Genomic DNA, 21,949 nt, shown 5'->3' on the forward strand with positions numbered 1-21,949 from the left:
TGATTTAGACTAAGAATGTAAAATAATTGATATTTTAAAGCAGTTACTTCTCTGTGAACTCATTATTACCCAAAGTTCTCAATTTTGTGTGGTAAGAAAGCTTTGTTGAAATACTCTTGCATGACATTTAGGTCATTTATTTTAGGATTTAAGCATGGTGAATTGAAAGGGTCTATGGCATGGTGAATTTCCTCATCCTCCGTTTTTTTTTTAATATGAGAGTATCACTTTATCACTGTGATCCCGTTGGTTTAGCAGCCTCTCTTTACTCATTTTTCCCAGCAGGGCCACAATGGAGGCTTTTTCAGGGTCAGGGGAATGAAAACAGAAAAGTTCAAATCAGAAAAGAATTGAAAGTAATTCTATTATAGAGACAGTAAGAATAATCTGTTTTGTGTCTTAAAGGAACAGTAAAACAGCTGACTTTGCTCAAGTTTAAAGGTGACAGGACCGAGAATGAAACTTTAAAAATGAATGAAAGGTAATTCGCAAAAAGTACAGATTGTAACTGAAAGGAGACATTGACAATTCTCTTATATATCTAGGAGGCCTGACTTTGTCTCTATCATTGTTGCACTATGAAAATAACTAGAATTGCACATTGAGGAACACAGAAGTGAAAAACATGAGCAGGAAGCAGAAGGGATTTTCAGGAGGTGATATCAGAACTCAGATCTTAAAAAAAAGAAAAGGAAAATGTACTATACCCTTCACAGGAAGGACACTATAAGCACAAGATGAATCCTGGTAGAGAGAGTGGTAACACAGCAATAGGCAAATTAAAGAAATTAGGTCACTGTTGTAAATGAACAAGGAGTTGCACCATGGTGCAAGTGAAATATGAAATAAAGGATCATATTCAAGGAATGCTATTCTTTAAAACCTCAAATTAAAAACTAACACTGACAACAGAAAAGTTCAAATCGAAAAAGAATTGAAACTTTAAAAACTACATGAGGGTGTTTGTCCGGAGTGAATATGTACATGGTTCAGCATATTTACATAAACATTTGCTTATAGTTTCCACTGAACTTTGCTATGTTTCCTATGTTTGTAGAACTTATATGCTTATTATATTACCCATCACATATAGTCTTTTTTTTCCCTACATTTTATTGAATCATCGTGAGATAGTTACAAGCTTTCATATTTGGGTTGCAATCACGTAATGACCAAACACCCATCCCTCCATCAGTACACATTCCCAACAACCAATATCCCTGGTATACCCCCTGTTACCCAGCCTCCCCCTGCTTCCATGGAAGACAATATTCTTCATACTTTCTACTTTTGGGCATCATGGCTTGCAACACAGACACTGAGAGGCCATCGTTTTGATCCATTATCTACTTTCGGCACACATCTCCCATGGGGTATCGTCCAGCAGTTAGGAGAGATGAAGTCATGAACCTTACATATAGTCTTCTAAGATGATTAAGTTATTATTTTTCCAGTTTCCTCTATCAGTAAAAATTCATAAATTAAGAACACAGGTCATAAAAAATGCTTGGTGTGGTGTTCATTATGAGTCAGAGTTCCAGAATTAGTAGCCTAAGCTCTGCTTACTTACTCTTATTTTTCAACTATCATCTTCATAAATGTGTCCTATATCAGGGATTTTCCAAGTGCTAACTCATGAGAAATTTCAAGTAAAGAGAAATTACACTTGTACCTAATTGCTTAGGTCAGAAAAGCAAAACATTTTGGCAATTCTCAGAATTATTCCAAGTCTCCATCTTCTATTGTGATTTGTAAAAACAAAATATTAGTAAATTAAAATATAAAGACGTGATATCTCTCTAGGAAAGCCATTTTCTGATGGTACTAGGTGAAATAAGGTGGACAAGTTTTGATTTAGATTTTAATCACATTCTACTTTCCAAAAGGCTACATGGACCTGGTGTCACTTTTTCCCAAAATTGATAAAACAAAATTCCTATTTCTAAAGAAATTATGCCTTAAGTTTAATGGTGTGGGGTATCAGTGACAAGAACACAGAGAATGGGCTAGAGTTAGAGTACAGGCAGGAATTAAGCAGGACTTCTCACTGAGTACAGAACCAGGAATTAACCCTGAGCTCTATCAAGTGCAGTGCAAGTATTAAAAACAAACAGAATAATAGAAAATACAAAATAAATCAGCACATTTTTGGATATACTTAAATATAGCACTTGTTATTTTAATAACAAGTACTTCTGATATATTTTAATGCTTTTTTTATTGTCACATGCCTATGCTGACAGAAGAACTCAGTCTGGAGATTTGATAACTACACAGAAGGCACACATTCCATCCCTTGATACCCAGACTTTTCTTCCTGAAGGATGTGCAGGGAATGAGATAAATCTTATAAGAAAATTAGGCGTAATTAAAAAGTGTGCAAAGAATAAAAAGAAACATTTTAATTGCTTCAGAGCACAGAAATTCATCATAACCAAAGTTCTGAGTCTTAGATTGCTGGGAAATTCCTAACTCTGTGACGAAATGAGAGGAAATTTTATAGGATCACAGTATCTCAGGGAAACCTCTTTAAATTCTAAGTGGGAAATAGAGGAAACTGTTGTTTATATATTTTCCAAAACTGTTGGAGATTTTTGGATGTCCAGTGGAAAACATCCTCTACCTCATGTGCTTGAGATGCACTTCCACTCTCTCCTACAGGTAGAAATAGGACTTGGAAGCACTCTTCACTGGATTGTCTGTCTCTGAATGGACATTTATCACAGCAATAAGATTATTATCACAATAATTTTTTATATTAAAGATTTCATTCTCATGATCCATAGATTGGAATGCATCAATTATCCTTGCCCCAGAGTCTAAGAGGTGAGGATAGACATAGATGGAAGGGTAAAGGGAGAGCCGAGATATGAGAAGCAACAGGGGTGGGATCCAAGGGACCCAGTTATATTGGTAATGTCATAGAATTATCGAGCTAAATATCCAAACCTCAGAGTCAATGACATTAAAATCAGGAGACTGAAACTTTCATAATCACATTTAAAAGGTGTCTGTAATGGTGGCATGCCAGGATGGGGTATGTGGAGAGGAGAAGGAAATCTGGGCATGTGGTGAGGGAAGTTGACACTGGTGCTGGGCTTGGTGACTTAATATTTTGTATTAAAAACCCAATTATGAATAAACTTGTAATGCATGTTGTTATAATAAAATGAAATTTTGAAATAAAAATATTTTAAAAGTTTTTTGATAACTTCAGTATTAGTTCTACTGTTGCCATTCAAGTGCAGAACATTTCAAACTGTATTTTAAAAGAGTATTGAATCACCATGATTTACAGTTATAAATCTTTCATGATTGAGTTTCAGTCATATTATGATTGAACAGCCATCCATCGACCAGTGTAAGTTTTATACCACCAATGTTACTAGTATCCCTCCTGCCATCTCCTCACCATCCTACCTCCTAATTCTGTGGCAGGTACCTTCCTTCTAATTCTCTCTCTACTTTGGGGAATTAAAGTTCTCAATACAGATATTGAAAGGGTGTCAAGTTTTTTAATCTACTTTCAGCGCACATCTCCCATCCCAAGAGATCCCTCCATCTTAGTAGTCCGGTCTCCATCCCAATTGCCTCTTACCCCAGCACATGTTGCTGGCTTCCAAACCACAAAACAATTCTCTTGGCTCCTGTTTTTACTGTCCTTAGGTGTTAGTGTCATATTATGCTATTTTATATTCCACAAAGGAGTGTAGTCATCCCATGTGTGTCTCTCTGTTTCTGACTCATTACACTTAGCATGATAACCTCCATGTCCATCCATTTATAGGCAAATTTCATGACTTCATCTTTTTTAACTGTTGTACTGTTAGCACTTTCATCCCATTGTTCATCTATTTGCTCGAGCTGGTACCAGTAAAGTCTCCATTGTGAGACTTGTTACTGTTTCTTTGGTATATCAAATACGCCACAGGTAGCTTGCCAGGCCCTCCAAGAGAGATGGAGGAATCTAACCTGGGTCGTCAATGTACAAGGCAAATGCCATACCTCACTGAGCTATCGCTTCAGTCTTTTCTAACAGCTGCAAAATCCTTCAATTGAATATGATGTGTTCAATTTCATTGTGAAACTGTCCATCGGGAGACTCCCATCTCTAGCTTTTAGATTCAGCTTCTGGAACTGTGAGTTATCATGGATAGTTTGGTCGACATCATGAACTCAGACAGTCCCTCACCAGTTCATTCCATGTTAGGTCATGTGTCCCAATATGGGATCCTTCAGGCGACCTTCTCAGTCCTATCTTGGCATTAAAATCAATAACAATGAACTTGTAGATGGTGTGGTCTTCTTTATAGAACTTCTTTAGCAACATGTAGAACTTCTCAATTTCTTCTTCATCGGAGTTGTATGTTGGTTCGTAGATGATGAAGATAGTAGCGACAGGCAGTGAGCCACATGTATTTGAGCGTAATCATCTGATTCAAACTATTAGGGATTCGAATGAATCAATGCTCATGGCCAAGTTCGTGTTGAGAAGGACACTGATGCCACTGACGCCTCTGTTGTCTCATGTACCGAGGAACAGTTCTTCCCCAGTGTCGAAAATTGCGTGATATGATCGATGTCTTCTCATACAGTCAGACCAATGATGTCATAGTTGATCTTCTGTGCCTGCACGATCAGGTCCTGGATGGATGCTACCGATTCCAGCATAGGTGCATTGAAATTAAAGACAGTCATTTTAGTCTTTCTTTGTTTTGGCAGTCTAGTTCACCCCTGAGATGTTTTCAACCTCTCCTTGTTCATCTTTCTTGACGCTGCAATATTGAGGGCTCTTTGGATATCAGGCGAGTGAGCCCCATTGTTGTTACTGTTTTGGGCATATCTAAAATGTCACGGGTTGTAATAAACTAAAGACCGCCGAGGGGGCGAGTACACTCTCGGGCTCTCCGGGCAGCTCTGTCTCACCACCCGCGTCCGGTGCCCCGGAACCGCTGTGTGTGCCGTCAGTCAAAGGCAGGCGACAGGAGGAAGAAGGAAGAAGGCCAAACTGGTTGCTTGATCCGTTTATTTCATTCTCTCTCTCTGCTTCTCTCCCGCTCTCGTGGATCTGGCCCTCGTGGAACTTCCCCTGTGTATCTGGCCCCCCAACCCACTCTTACAGCCTAGTTAAATCTCTACAGCATGAGGGGGTTGGGACGTACACATAGGTGTGGTCACCATCAATAGGGTAAGGTTCCTTTCCCTTAGGGGATGCTTCTCCTAGGACTTAATTCTCTTTCAGCAGGAGGATCCACCCAAGGGCGGAGTCCCATGAATGTGTTTCTCTTCTCCTCAGCCAGCAAACATATAAGAATTCATAATATTAATTATTTTGTATGGACACAATAAGAGATGCATTAAAGCTTATAGAATTGCTCTCCTGGGGCCATCTCAATCTCAGACTACAGTGCTCAGGCCAGATCAGTCTTTCCTATCCCTGGCAGGGTTCCAGTCTCATAATTACTATTGGATCATGACAGCATTTGTCTATGATCAAGCTCTTAACTTATAGTTAAGAATTAGGCACTTTGGCAAGGCCCATCTCGATGCCAGGGTAGCACATAACTCACCGCTTGCCCTGGATCCTTCCTGTCCCACGTCAGGGACCCTACTTTGGGGTGCTAGGAACTGAGGGCAACTGAGGCTTAAGTGGAGAAAGCAGAGGCCCGGGAGGGAATGATATTCGAGGCCAATTAATTCTCAAGTTATAAAAACATAATATTGTCTTCTTGTGTCTATACAAAACAGTCATAGCTTTAAAGTAAATTATTCAAAAGGCACAAGAAGAGGAGAAAGGCAATATTAACTTATATAATATAAATTCAGTATCCTAGGAAGGTCTGACCTTGCAAATTAGCAGAGTCGGATTAAGGGAAAGCCGAGGATTAACTCTTTTGGGGAAGAGAGCATGGAGAAGTGATTATAGCTAAACAAAGGGATGGGAGAGATTCGGGAACACCTTGATGGGTGTGACTGGGGTAAGCCTAAACTCTGGGTAAAACCGGGACAAGCTACTTGTGGCAAGGAGGGAAAGGACAAAGTAATGTCATCCTACAACGGGTAGCTTGCCAGGCTCTGCTGTGAGGGCAGCGTACTCTTAGTAGCTTTCCAGGCTCTCAAAGAGGCTGGAGGCTTTTGGGCGGCCTCCAATAGCCCTTAGAGGTGTTCCCAATGTTCACACTATATTTGAACCATATCAAATTATGGGACGCGGGAATTATGGAAAATGGGTATTAAGTGTCTTATGGTATGTCCAGAGAGCGGTCTAGAGCATGTCGGTGTCTGGGTAGGGGAGGTAGTGGGGGTCTGGCAGTGAGGTATTTTTCTGGCTTCTGTAGGGTGGGCATTTGGAGTAGACCACTCCTTAACGTGCTGGAGATTGAGGTGACAGACAAGAGGATCTTGTTTCTAGGTCTGGTTGAGCCTGGAGTCCAAGGTCGCGAAGTTCTTCTTACCTATTTCTGTGTGGCTTCACTCCTGTGTGAAGCTTGGCTCGAGTGTCCGTAGAAGGCCTGGACCATAGCAGTTCTTGGGTATAGGGTAGTATTACTCTATGAGTACCGCAAGATGTTACATGGGCTTCAAATTATTAGGCAACCAATTTTAGAGGATAATACTTATATATTGCACTGTAGCACTGCTGTCCCATTGTTCTTCGATTTGCTCCAGTGGGCACCAGTAATATCTGCATTATGAGACTTGTTACTCTTTTTAGCATTCGAATACGCCACAGGCAGCATACCAGGCTCTGCCATGCAGGCAGGATATTCTCAGAAGCTTGCTGGTTTTCCTGAGAGCGATTGAGGAATCGAACCTGGGTAGGCTGCATGCAAGGCAAATGCCCTACCTACTGTGCTATTGCTTCATCCCATAGATATGTGTGTGTTGTGTGTGTTTGTGTTTGTGTGTGTGTGCATACATTACAGATATAAAGGCACACAAGGCTCCATACTTAACAACACTTAATGATCTCTTATAGAAAGTCTTAATGGCCCCTGTCAAAATAGAACAATTTTCTTTCACTTTTCTCTAAGGATCCTTTTGTGTAGCATTTCCAGCGTTTTCTTTTTTCATAACAAGTAATACAGTATATATTATTTTGGTTCTGCTTTGGGGCAGGCATTGAGGTACAGATGGAAACGTCTGAAACATGCTGATAGGAAGGCATAATGGCAGTGGGATTGGTGTGTGAATAATAAATGTCATCAAATATTGTGAACTACCTAATCGAAAAAATATCAGAAAGGAAAAAAAAAATTCTTGTTCCTTTAAATGAAGTGAAAGAAACTGGAAGTTACCAGAGTAAGAATATCCATCAGAAGAAGAAAAACAAATTTAATATCTCATTCATAAGAAATATGTAAATTATAAATGAACTAGAAGCAATAGAAAAAGAATATTCAAAAGAAACTCTGGAACTCTGATTAACCACCCCTTTCCTCAAAAAATACAATGTTTTCCATTCTATTTCTCAATAGAAACTAAGTGCGTTTAAGTTTTCAAAGTATCAATTGAATTTTTAAAGTTTTAAGATATTAAAATATTAACAGTTTGTGCTGAAGGTTAATATAGAGTCTCTATTTCTTTAGTCTAAACTAATATTTAGAATAATCCTAATGTTTTATGTGAAGATTAGTTTTATTTATGTAAATGGACAATTGGAGTAGTAAAGTTTGTAGTATTTATATTAAAATAAATCAAGTATAACATTCTCATATAATTCTTGAGTGATTCCTGAGTTCAGTCATTATTAATCTCTGAACATCAGGCTGTGGGCAAAAGACCAAAAACAAAAATATAAACTCATGTGTCCTAAAAACAGTCAGGCAAATTAATGGCCATAATAATTAAAAGAGAAAAAAAAATTCTTGCAAACAGATTTTTTAAAAAATGGGTGGGTCATGTTCCCAGACATTAAATAATACTATTAAGTAATAGTTATCAAAACGGTGGCCCTGGAATAAAAATAGAGAGACCAGCAGAATATAATCTATATCTCAGAGGTAAATTCTCATATTTATCAGTGTTAATTTTCAAAAGAGGGACTAGGTCATTATACTTTAATTCTAGCACATATGCCTGGGAACAAACTCCAGATCAATTATAGTACAAAGCATTGAAAAGAAACTTGTTTTACCTTTTAAAAAAGTATATATAAATTTTGAAGTCTGCAGTATAAAAATAATAAACACAGAATAATGGAGGTTCGTAATTTAATGTATACTTCTTATCAAGATTTCTAGCTTTTGTTATTATTGAATAAACATGAAATGTTACATTACAAGCTATATTTCACATTACAGATTGATTATGGAACCTTATCTGAGGATACTACCCTATCAGTTTTAGGAGCAAAAAGAAGTTTTGTCCTTTACCACAAAAACTATATTCCATCTCCATATCACAAATATTTTATTTCTGAAGGCAATAAAGGCATCTTCAAATACAACATGAGGACAGATAACTATGTTCTGTAAAAATATAATTGCTCAGGGACAAAACATTTTGCCAACACTTGAACCAAAACGTTAAAAGTCCTTGAAATCATACAGGTGGGAAATTCCCAACCTTGGGGAGAATTGAGATGCAATTCTACAGGTTCATGATGTCTCAGGGAAACATCCCTCAATTCCAGTGGGAAATCAATTGAAAAGGAAACTTTGATTTCTTATTCTCTCCTTCCCCAAACCATGTTTATCACAGTGCTGCACAAGCAGTAGAGAACATTCTCTGCATCTTCAACTAGGGTGGCTCTTCAACCATCTCTCTGATGAAGAAATAAGATGTGGAAACAACAGTCACTTGTTGATCACTGCTTGGAGACTTAGAGATTGCAGGATCAGAGCATTCAATAAACTGAAACATGGTAGGATTCATAATTATACGTTTGTATTTTGAGGAAGAAATTAAAAATGAAAATTAGGACTTAAAATTATAGATGGTATAATTCAACTGCAAGTTTAATAGAATATTAGGTTCTAAAATTAGGTTGTAAGATGAAATACTACAACTTAACTGCACACTGGGATACTCACATAACCTTTCTGTCTCAGGATTTTCACTTTAAATAGAGATTATAATCTTTATAAACTCAAGGAAAACATAGTGATGTACAACATTTAGCATGATTAAGACAACATTCAAGATGCTTTAAGCATTCAATAATTATTCCACAAAGAAGGAAAACTTTTTGTGCACTGACTGAAATAACTGTTATTTCAAGAGATTAAACCTTCTTTCTTTACTTATGTTCATATTCAAGTTCAATGCAATTTAGGTAAAATGTAACATATTCATCACTTTACCTTTGTCTCAGCTGTATTTTTGTTTTCTGGATTTCTCATGTCTCTGGAATCCAAAAAATATTTCTCCCTACAGTGATGTTTGCACTGGAGTGATTGCACAGAGTATAAGGTGTTCGCCTTGCATGCACCCACCCAGTTTCAATTCCTCGATCCCTCTCAGAGAGCCCAGCAAGCTACTGAAAATATCCTGCCCAAATGGCAGAACCTTGCAAGGCACAGTCTTCGATATGCCAAAACAGTAACAACAAGTCTCACAATGGAGACATTCCTGGTGCCCACACAAGCAAATTGAAGGACAATGGAACTACAGTGACAGTGATAGATCAAAGGGAATAGAAGCATATTTAGAGTTCCATAAAATTCCTTGTGGAATGTTTGTGATATTTAAAAACTAGAGCACAAGATTTTGTGTTTCGCACAGGATAAGCACTCTCGTTTCAGCTCTGCAAAATCATTTTATCAGGTAGAAAATTAGATGATTTATAAGCACTATATCCTTCCTTTGAATATTTTTGGGGAAGGAATAAATGAATTTTAGGTTATAATGTGATTGAGAACACTTGATTTAATTCTCGGTCAAGTGGTAATACAGCAGGTAAGATGCATGTCTTTAACACAGCCAATACTAGTTATATCCAGGCATCCAACCTGGTGCTAGAGAGTTCCCCCAGGACTGAGTCCTGGCACAGAGCCACGAATATCTAAGTGCTGAACACTGCTGAATGTGGTGCCTAAAGCAAATCCAAACTTGATCACCTGGTATAGAGATTTATATTTTTGATTATATAATATATTAATTTAATTATATTGTTATCTGTGCATTGCTATATACATTGCTTAATAAAAATGATGACTTCAATATTTAACAATAACTTCTGACTTATGCATAGTAAATACTAAATATGCATAAGAATATTTTTTGAGTCTTGAGGATTGGGCAGTTTAAAATATGTTACCACTCGTTAGAAGAGGACACCAAGACTAAGGGTTTCTTCAGTGACACATGGTTATCTGCAAATAAATTAAACACTGAAATAATTAATTTGAATTAATTATAGTGATTAGTCTTATTTGATTAATTTGATCAAATTAGTGTATTTGTAAAACTATGACATGAAGACTAATATCTTACTTGTAAAGGAACTGCATCGTTTTTTTCACACCATTACATTTTTTTTATTACTATATATATATATATGTTTTCTCTTTGAAACTCAATTACGCAGTGCCCTGCAGTTTTGTCAGTTGCCCTGGTTGTTAACTGTTATCCGTTTCATTGCCTTCTCTTCTCTTTTGACACTAGGATCAAATGATGTTTTTTTTCTCTTCCAATATAAGTGTGACTCATGGAACAATGTTGTATTTTATTTATGCTCTTGCTGTCTTAGAGACAATTGTAGAAAGACACAGAGGTCATTGTGCAGGCATTGCTGAAATGAATTAAAGTTGAACACAAATAAGAATGGGTAGGTTTTCTTTTTCAACATTGTGAGTTTGGGGGTTCATTTTATATTATATTTATATTTTATATTTATTGAATAAATTTTATTTGTACTGTAAGACTCATAGTTTCCTACATATTAAAGAGCAAATGCATATGCCAATATCATTAAATTTGTGATCATTTCTGTATTAAAGGCAGCTGAGGATAAAATTGTTGTCCACATTTGTAGCTGCACTGAGAAATTGAAATAATTGAAATAATTATTAAAATAAGTCTCTGGATCATTAAAGAACAATATTTCTGTTGATAAAATTTGTGACTTTCTACATTAGAAACAATAGAAACTTCAACCAGTAAAGGCACAGTATCATAAGCTACACTTTTGTGTTGTCCTGGTAGGAAAATAATTGGAAATCATTCTTGACATAATCTGTTGATACATTCAGATAGTTGGTGAACACATGTACTCTGCAAGAGATTAAATTTCAAATATTTATATCTTAGGAAGTTGTACTAAATCAAAATGGAGGACAGCTTACATGTAATTAATAAGTAGTGAGTAAAAATTCAAGATTCAGCTACATCCAACATATTGCTCTATTTTTTCCTATGTAGTTTTGTTACATTTTTAACCTCTATATGTGGATTAGAAATAGAACAGTCATTTATTCTCTGATTTTCTTGCTGGGAAAGAAGGATTCTTGTTCCTGTCTGGGTTGATCCAATAGGCAAGAACTGGCTATGCAAAGAACGCAAAGGTCTAGGTTTAAATTCCAGATCAACATCTGTTATTTGTGTGAAAAATACTTTAAGTGATAATTTTCCACAGTTAAATATGTATAAAAGATATAGCGTTGGTAGTTTACTAGGCAATAATGATTCTAATAATTATTTTTATGCTATTATTGAACTTACAAATGAGGACAGCCCTTGATAGTAGTATTGTTTTAAATAGGTTTAATTTAAGTTTTACATAAAACAGTATGTCATTCATGCAAAGATTTTCTGTTTTAATTTAATTTTATTTGAGGTACCACAGTTTATAACTGGTCATGATAGGATTTCAGGCATAACACAACCTTCACAAACTTTCCCCTCACACACCTGCCATATCCACTTCCTTCCCACCAGTTCCCCAGTGTCAACCCCTTCCTAACTAATTCATCTCTGCCCCTTCCACTTGCTTTCTCCGTTGGTGGCCCACTACCAAAGATCAATTCTCATTTTATATCATTGAGTATTTTTATACCCGTAGATTGCTTCTTTATATCCCATATATAAGAGAAATAATTGAGTCTGTCCTTTTCCTTTCGATTTACCTCTGTCAACATGACACCCTCCAGATCCATCATGTAGAAGCAAATTTCATGATTTTATTTTTTTTTATAATTCTATTATGTTTACGTACTATGATTTGTTTATGTAGTCATCTGATCTGGACAGTGATTTGTTTCCAGAATTTTATTATTGTGAATTTGGCTGCAATGAACGAATATAGGAGTGCAAATGTTCTTAATATATATATATATATATATGTATTGGGGTGGATATCTAGAAGTGGAGTTGCTGATTCATATAGTAGACTGATCCCTTGTTTTTGGCAGAATGTCTGCTGATTTTTTTCTCATAAAATGCTAGACCAGAAATGTTTCTAATAACAGTGAATTTTTACCTCACATCTACAACATTATTGGTTGTTTTTGTTTCTTTGTTACAGTTTCACTGGTCTCAGATGACATATCATTGTTGTGTTTTATTTGTATTTTCCTGATGATAAGTGATATATATGTATATACATGTATATGCGTATACAAACATATACATATACTTTTTGGTCATCTAATATGTCTCCATTGAGAATTACTGTCTGTATCCTTCTATTCCATTTTCTTGTGTCATTGTTTTTTTTGTTCTTGTAAATTTCAAACAGAGCTTTTTTTTTTTTTTTAAATTCATTTATTTTTAATTAGAGAATCACCGTGAGGGTACAGTTACAGATTTATACACTTTTGTGCTTATACTTCCCTCATACAAAGTTTGGAACCCATCCCTTCACCAGTGCCCATTCTCCACCACCCGTAAACCCAGTGTCCCTCCCACCCTCCCCAATCCCATCTCCCCCCCACCCCACCCTGCCACTGTGGCAAGGCATTCCCTTCTGTTTTCTCTCTCTAATTAGCTGTTGTGGTTTGCAATAAAGGTGTTGAGTGGCCGCTGTGCTCAGTCTCTAGCCCTCATTCAGCCCGCAACTCTCTTCCCCCACATGGCCTTCGACTACAATGTAGTTGGTGATCGCTTCTCTGAGTTGACCTTTCCCCGGAACGTGAGGCCAGCCTCGAAGCCATGGAGTCAACCTCCTGGTACTTATTTCTACAGTTCTTGGGTGTTAGTCTCCCACTCTGTTATTCTATATACCATAGATGAGTGCAATCTTTCTATGTCTGTCTCTCTCTTTCTGACTCATTTCACTCAGCATGAAACTTTTCATGCCCATCCACTTGACTACAAAATTCTTGACCTCCTTTTTTCTAACAGCTGCATAGTATTCCATTGTATAGATGTACCAAAGTTTCCTCAACCAGTCATCCGTTCTGGGGCATTCGGGTTTTTTCCAGATTCTGGCTATTGTAAACAGTGCTGCGATGAACATACATGTGCAGATGTTGTCAAACAGAGCTTTTTATATTGTGATATTAATCATCTGTCTGATGACTACTTGGAAAATATTTTCTCTATATTTGTTGGTTGTCTTCTTATTCTTGTTCTTGTTTATTTTCTAGTGCAGAAGCTTCTTAGTTTGATGGCCACATTTGTTTTAATATGATTCTGTTTACTTGGCCAAGGGTATTAAATCATTGAAAATAGCATCTGCTTCCATGCCAAAATGTTCCACCTATGTTTTCTTCAATATAATCGGAGAAAGTTGGATATCAAGGTCTTTAATCTGCTTTGATTTGCCATTGTACACGGTGTGATCAAAGTTGTTCCAATACCATTTGCTAAAGAAACGCTTTTTTTGCTCCACTTCATGTCCCCAACCCCTCTTTTTATAAGCATTAATAGTCCCTTACAACTGAGAATCAGTCTCTGGACTTTCAATTCTGCAACATTGACCTGAGTGTCTCTCCTTTGTTTAGATGACTCTAGCTTTATCACACAGTTTGAAGTTGGGGAAAATGAAGTCTGCTATATGCTTTTTTCATAAGATTTCTCAGGTTTATTAAGGGGACTCATTATTCCGTGTGAATTTCAGGCATGTTTAATCTATAAACATAGATTACAGCACTGCACTGTACCACTGTCATCCATTAGTTCATCAATTTGCTGGAGCTTCTCCATTTTGAGGCTGGTTGTGGCTGATTTTGACATTTCCTATATGCTCCAGATAGCTTTCCAGGCTCTGCTGTGCGGGTGGGATACCTATGGTAGTTGGCCAGGCTCTCTGAGAGAGACCGCGGAATCAAACACAGGTCGGCCACGTCCTATCGCTCTAGTCCAAACATAGATTATAAATTAAAATATATTTTTAAATGTCTTTAAAAGTTTCATGGGTATTTTTTTAGATTACATTGTATCTACAGTGTTCTGAGAAGAATGCCACTTTGACAAATGTTTATACTTCCTATCCATGAAGAGGGGATGTTTCCATTTCTTGGTGACTTTTTCTTTCATTTTACAATAACATAGTTTTATTCTATGTAAGTCTTTAACCTCTTTTGTTAAATTGAATCCAGGTACTAGATTTTATGAGGAACAAATGCTGAATGAGATTAATTTTTTAACTTCTCTCTCAATTGCTTTATTATTTGCATGTAAAAAAGGCCAGAGTTTGTCCATCGATTTTGTAGTCTGCTACTCAATGTTATACATATACTTTTTCTAGGTATTACTTTGTAGAGTCTTTAGCATTTTCAAAGTGTAGTTTCATGTGTCTGCAAACACTGAGTCTGACATCTTTTCAAGTCTGAATGTCTTTACTATCGCTTTCTTGCCTAATTGCTATGGCTTGGACAGCCTGAACTAAATTATATAGTAGTGATGAGAGTGGACATCCTTGTCTTGTGACTGACTCTAGAGGGTTGGTTTTCAATTTTTCATCATTGTGCACAATATTTGCTGTAAACTTGTGGTAATTGACATTAACTGTATCAAAAATTCTCTCACCTTCCAATTTATTTAGTTAACATCATGAATGGGTTTGCATCTTTTTGAATGTTTTCTCTGCATCTATTGATATTACTAGATGACTATCTCTTTCTTATATTGATGTGGATGATTATGTTGATTGATTTGATTATATTAAATCATGAGTCTTATTTGATCATGGTGAATGATCTTTCTGATATATTTTGTATTTGGTTGGCGAATATTTTGTTGAGAATCTTTGCATGTATGTTCAAGAAGAATATAGCTTTCCCTTTTTTGATATCTCTCTCTGCTTTTGATGCCAGGCTTGTGTTTGCCTCATTGAAACTGGGAGAATTCCTGCTTCTACAACTTCCTGAAAGAGCCTGGAAATAATTGGGAGTAAGTCTTTTTTTAATGGATTGTACTGAAATTCAAATAGGAACACTGCAAATTTGATTGCAAGTAACACAGGAACCAACTAAACTCAAAACCCAAAAATAACATAGAAGATTGAACTAGCAACAAACATCTTGGTATATCTTTAGACAAGGACTTAACAACTCCATGATAAGACCTAATTGTTTTCATATAAAAGTTGTTTTTTTAAAATTGATTTTGATATTGGAGCTTTGTCATCTAATTAACAAATCATCAACTGTTTGGACAGTTGATGATTTGTTAATATATAAAAATAAATAAATAAATTTAGATAAATAAGGTAAGGAAAAACTTGCTAGCAAATTTATCTGGGACTGGACTTTTTTGTGGGGCCAGGAACAGGTTGATTACTCTTTCAATTTTATCAATAGTAATTGATGGCAAGGCCTTCCACTGAGTTTTCATGTTCTGTAATCTCTTTCTTTCTGTCATTTCTGTATATAGATTCAAATGTCAATTTTCATGCTTTCTTAATCTTGCACCACTGTTTCTTTGAGCTCATTAAAGATCCTCCGTAAGTTTTAGCTATAATCCTTATCCGAGAGTTTTTATTTCTGATTGAGTTGTCCTGGCTAATATCTTCATTCCCAAAATGTGGTGGTATTTCTATGTTGCTTACTCATTTTTTCTTTTGCACATAGAAAGATTTGAGCCTTTCTAATACATCACCTGTGTTCTCCTGCCAGGGCACTCTCTAGTGTAGCCAGAGAATTAGTAAACTCAGTTCTTCTAGAGAGTTACTTCCCTGTTGGAATTGTTCCAACATTTTTGGTTGTCACTCAGCAGTTGTTCAGAATTTTGTGCAAGGATTTCAGTAAGATTTTAGTGTCATTGGCCATGTCACTACTTCAGCTGTAGTTTAGGGGTCAAGGAATTTTTACTACCATGGTTAGCTTTGTTCATTTTTTTGTGGAAAGAGGAGAACAAGTGTAGTATCAAGCTAAAGGTAGACTTAGTGTGGTATGGCTGGAGGCTGCCAGACCACTGCTGTGCAAGTTTAGAGGAAATGACCCATTGTTCCCCTTGGAATATGCAGGAGTAAAGAAGTAGTGTGTAACTAAAGAAGGGACCTTAATCTTCTGTGGGTTCTGTGGATCCCAGAAAGTCAAAGGCTTTCTTACGGAACTTTTTATAACAACCTTGAAGCCGAAAGAGGGATCCCTGTCTGAATCATAAGCCAGTGTATGGCTTCTGCTGGATTGTGAGTTCTCACCAGTTTGTAATGTGCTTTGTATATTTATAGAACTCAACATTTTTAATAGAAGTTCCCTCTTATATGCCCTGAATAATTTATCTTAAACGTCCTATCACTTCACACTTAAACAGAAATTTTTATGTGTGATTTTAAGCTGTGATTTTAAAGTGCCACTGACATCTTTTTCTCTATGTGGATAAAACAATCTTCTGATCAGGGACCTATCACATCTGTATACCTATTTTTTCAAGGTGATGCTCAACATGGCAAGTAAATAGATGTCCTTATTCCTCAGAAATAAGATAAGGCCTCAAAGTCTCCTTTTACAACTTTCTCTAAGAAACCATGACAAAGTAATCCATTTTAGCAACTGAAAAATAATTGATTCCTAATCCTGTCACCTTTGGGTTTGTTCCTCTAGAGAGGCTCTCTATGTGGCACTATTTCATGTCTTGAAAGTTAATTTTGTCAGATCTTACACTATTTTTTTTTTTTCAGAACATTCTGGTTATTTTTTTTTTTTTGGTTTCAAAAATCAAGGAGGACAGAATCAAAAGAACCACATGGAAGAACAAATTTTGAGTGGCTATGATTATAAACTTATCTGATGTAACCTTGTCTTTTTCATTGCAGTTTGGGATGGTCAGTGAGGCAGCTCTGATTGTTTTCCGGAAAATCATGCAAAATCAAAGCCTTGTCACTGAGTTTGTTCTCCTGGGGATTTCACAGAATTCAGATGTTCAGAAAATTGCATGTGTTATATTTCTTTTTGCCTACATTGCAACTATCTGTGGCAACCTGCTGATTGTGGCAGCCATCATCAGCAATCCAGCGCTCGTGGGCTCCCCAATGTACTTCTTCCTGGTTTTTCTATCATTCCTGGATGCATGTTTCATCTCAGTGAATGCCCCTAAAATGATCATAGACTGTCTCTATGAGAAGAAAACCATCTCCTATGGAGGTTGTATGATGCAGATATTTTCTCAACACATGTTTTCTGGAGCAGAGGTGATTGTCCTCACATCCATGGCCTATGACAGGTATGTGGCCATCTGCAAACCCTTGCACTACACTTCTATCATGAACCCAAGGCTCTGTGGCATTCTGATTGGAGTAGCCTGGGCAGGGGGTTTTCTGCATTCCATTATACAGCTTCTCTTTACTTTACAACTTCCATTCTGTGGTCCCAATGTTATTGATCACTTTATTTGTGAAATGTATCCCTTACTGGAGCTTGCCTGCACTGATACTTATGCCTTTGGCCTTATGATAGTGGCCAACAGTGGATTCTTTTGCATCCTAATCTTCTTCATGTTGCTTGTGTCCTATAGTGTCATCTTATTCTCCCTGAGAAACCACAGCGCTGAAGGACAGAGGAAAGCCCTCTCCACCTGTGGGTCTCATATTGCTGTTGTGGTTTTGTTCTTTATTCCATGTATATTTGAATATGCACGGCCTCCAGTTTCTTATTCCATTGACAAAATTGTGGTAATATTCAACACTATCCTAACACCTTTACTCAATCCTTTGATTTATGCTTTCAGAAATAAGGAGGTGAAAAGTGCCATAAGGAAACTGTGCAGCCGGTTTATGATTGTTTCTGTTGAAAACTAAAGACTTAATATTTGAAAAAACAGTTAAATGTAACTTGTTACATCAGAGTGATCACTGAGCACAAAGTGAGGAGTAAACCCTCAGAGCTGACATGGATATTTCTGCCTCTTCTCCCAAATAACACAAAATATCAAAGAAAATAATAAATTATTCCCCAAATAGTTACAGACTGATTTTAATGCATTTAGAATGCTTTGAAATGCCAATTGCAATTTTTTCTGCAATTACAACAAAATATTATACTTCTGAGACAGCAAAAACTCTTTCTAGGCACCAAGTTCCCAATTTCTTTGCAGATGAATTTACTTTAGTTCTGCATTTTCAATATTAGTTGTAAATGACAAAGCTTTATTGCAGCGTGTGTGAGTTTAATTCATACATATATATACACACGCATATATATATATACATATATATATATATATATATATTTTACCTTTCTTTTTACCATTTTCTTCTATGTGTTCAGGTATAAGTTTTTGTCCCACAGAAATATTCATAGTCAGATTGTATCTCCTATTCGGTGTGATTTTACACTAAGAATGCAAAATAATTGATATTTTAAAGCAGTTACTTCTCTGTGAACTCATTATTACCCAAAGTTCTTTTTTGCGTGTGGTAAGAAAGCTTTGTTGAAATATTCTTGCATGACATTTAGGTCATTTATTTTAGGATCTAAACATGGTGAATATATAGGGTCTATGGCATGGTAAATTTTCTCATCCTGCTTTTATATTTTTTAATGCGAGAGTATCACTTTATCACTGTGATCCCATTGGTTTGGCAGCCTCTCTTTACTTATTTTTCCCAGCAGTGCCACAATGGAGGCTTTTTCATTGTCAGGGGAATGAATCTCATCATTGTTACTGTGTTTGGCATATTGAGTACACCATGGAGAGCTTCCCAGGAATACACCAGGGAGAGCTTGCCAGGCTCTGCCTTGTGGGCAGAATGCGCTCAGTAACTTGCCAAGTTTTCTTAAAGGGAGAACTAGTCTATAAGATGTCAGAGTACTGCCATTTATTCAGTCATTGATTAAACTGATTGAATTGGGCATGAACTCTACATCAGTTCTTTAAGTCAATATATTTATTTTATTTTATTATTTTTATTATTATTAGTTTTTGAATCACTATGATATAGTTACAAAGCTTCCCTGTTTGAGTTTCAGTCACACAATGATTGATCACCAAAACCTCCACCAGTGCACACCTTTCACCACCAAGGTCTCAAGTATCCCCTCCATCCCACCCCTCCATCTGGCCTCTATGGCAGACTATCTCCCTCATAATCTCTTTTGTATTGCTTCTTATGAATAGCATAAGATGTTGCATTGTCCCAAGTTCGGCTGTGCGCTAGTGTTTGTAGAAATATCTGCAGTGAGCTGCTCAGTTCAGAGATGCTTTGGTGTGACTCCAGATCAAGGTCATTAAGGAGCACATACAGCAGCCTGAGGCAGTTTGTGGGTGTGACCTACAGGCAGTTTGTGGGTGTGACCTCCAGTGGAGAAGGAAGTAGTGTGAATTATTTCCATAATAACCCCTCAGATTATTGCTCTCATCTTGTTCATTTTTGATGTGCATTCATATGCATTTATTCTCAAAATGAAAAGGTAGCAGTGGGGCTGGAGTGATAGCACAGCGGGTAGGGCGTTTGCCTTTCTCGCGGCTGACCCAGGTTCAAATCCCAGCATCCCATATGGTCCCCTGAGCACCGCCAGGAGTAATTCCTGAGTGCAGAGCCAGGTGTAACTCCTGTGCATCGCCAGGTGTGACCCCAAAAACAAAAACAAAAAGAAAAGGTAGCAGTGTATTTTATTCTTGGGCTACCCTCACTTCACCCTCTTATTTACAGTCAGATAAGTGTAAAAGAGAAAAGCACCATCAGAATTATGTTTTCCAAACACACAAAGTGGATTTTCTTTCCTTTATTTAACATTGAGAGTTGTCAATATTCATTGAAATAAAGAGAATATTTTGGACATTATCATTATTTGAGCAACGTATGCATATCTAAACATTTTTATTTTTAATTCCTAATTAAAATAATGGCAATAATAAAACCTATAACACTTTTTTAGATTTGTGTTATAATATAAAGTAATGCATTAAGAGTAAAGATAGCTATGTTGCAATTAACATTTCTACTATATGCGAAATACATGGACCCTTCTTCATAGTAAACCACATCACTATTGTAGATATTGATCAAAGTGAAATTCAAAGCTAAGGAATATAAAACAAATAATACTAAGAAAATTTTGATAAAAAGCTAAGTAGGGTTTTAGCATAGTGTTAGAATTCAAGATGGATAGGAATATTCCTGGTCAATTTTCCGGATAACTATTTAAACTCAAAACAATAGGAACTGTGAATCAAATTATGTACACTTTATACAGTGATTATTATTTATCTAGATGGTTTTTCATTGTTTGAAGGGCTCAATGACAACGCTAATGGGTTATTTCTGGCTTTGTACTCTGGAATTATTCCTGTGATAGTTAAGGGAACCATATCGAACAATAGACTAGGAATTGATTAAAGTAGTGTCAGCTGTTTTATGACGATATCCCTACTCGATTTACTCTCTCTGGTTCTTTCTAGAAACTTTCTTACCAGAAGATAAAGGCAATAACAACTACCAGCGAAAGTGCAATTGTGTATTTAATGATATTTTGTATAGAAGTGCATAAAATTTGTATACCTTCTATTAAATGAACCTTCTTCCATTACTACAACTAATGAAATTAGACACAGCATTTGGTTTACAAAAAGAAAAGTTTTATCACTGAATAGTTAAGAGATTAAGTTTGTTTCTCTACAGATGTTATTACAGTACCAAAAACTCTGGGTTTATACTCATGCAATAATACTAATAAAACTGTGAGTTGGGGCTTATTCTGAACATGCCTACTGAGAAAAATTACACAAAGCCAATCATACTTAAAAAATGGAAATTTACTGAATGCAAAGTTTTTGAAATATCTCAGTGTGAAAATTATATTAAAGAGACAATAAAAATATTCTGTTTTGTGTCTGAAAGGAACAGTAAATCAGCTGACTTTGCTCAAGTTTAAAGATGACACTACCTAGAAGGAAACTTCAAAAATTAATTAAAGGTAATTTGGGAAAAGAACAGATAGTAATAGAATGAGACAGAGACAATTCTCTTATATATCTAGGAGGCCTGACTTTGTCTCTACCATTGTTCACTATGAAAATACCTAGTATTGCATATTGAGGTTCACAGAAATGAAAAATACGAGTAAGAAGCAGAAGGGATTTTCAAGAGGTGACCTCTGAACTCAGATCTAAAAAAAAAAAAAAAAAGGAAAATGTACTATACCCTTCACAGGAAGGACACCATAATCAGAAGATGAAACCTGGTAGAGAGAGTGGTAACACAGCAATAGGCAAATGAAAGAAATTAGGTCACTGTTGTAAGTGAACAAGGAGTTACACCATGGTACAGGTGAAATATGGAAAAAGGGTCATATTCAAGGAATGCTATTCTTTAAAACCTCAAATAAAAAACTAACACTGACAACAGAGAAGTTCAAATCAGAAAAGAATTGAAACTTTAAAAACTACATGAGGGTGTTCGCCAGGTGTGAATATGTAGATTGCTCAGTAATTTTACATAAAAATTTTTTTATCATTTCTTCTGATATTTGCTGTTTCCTTTGTTTGTGGAACTTATACGCTTATTATATTACTCATCACATAGTCTTTTTTACCCCTATATTTTATTTAATCTTCTTGAGATAGTTACAAGCTTTCATGTTTGGGTTGCAATCATGCAATGATCAAACACCCATCCCTCCAT

The 21,949-nt window shown here is 36.3% G+C and overlaps 1 protein-coding gene across 1 annotated transcript; it reads left to right on the forward strand.

Moving 5' to 3' along the window:
• Nucleotides 1-4,527: 4,527 nt before the first annotated feature.
• On the forward strand, nucleotides 4,528-18,124 carry LOC129405996 (olfactory receptor 4C15-like). Its single transcript, XM_055143724.1, has 2 exons — nucleotides 4,528-4,641; nucleotides 17,144-18,124. Exons 1-2 carry the CDS (start codon nucleotides 4,528-4,530, stop codon nucleotides 18,122-18,124), a joined length of 1,095 nt encoding a protein of 364 aa, XP_054999699.1.
• Nucleotides 18,125-21,949: the final 3,825 nt, after the last annotated feature.

This window comes from Sorex araneus, chromosome 6 (genome assembly GCF_027595985.1).
Source record: "Sorex araneus isolate mSorAra2 chromosome 6, mSorAra2.pri, whole genome shotgun sequence".
NCBI lineage: Eukaryota > Metazoa > Chordata > Mammalia > Eulipotyphla > Soricidae > Sorex > Sorex araneus.

Excerpts from the sequence above, each read along its gene's own strand:
- LOC129405996 (XM_055143724.1), top strand. The coding sequence starts at position 4,528 with ATGTACCGAGGAACAGTTCTTCCCCAGTGTCGAAAATTGCGTGATATG. Across the intron at positions 4,642-17,143 it reads TTCTGTGCCTGCACGATCAG|TTTGGGATGGTCAGTGAGGC; the intron begins GTCCTGGATGGA and ends TTTTCATTGCAG.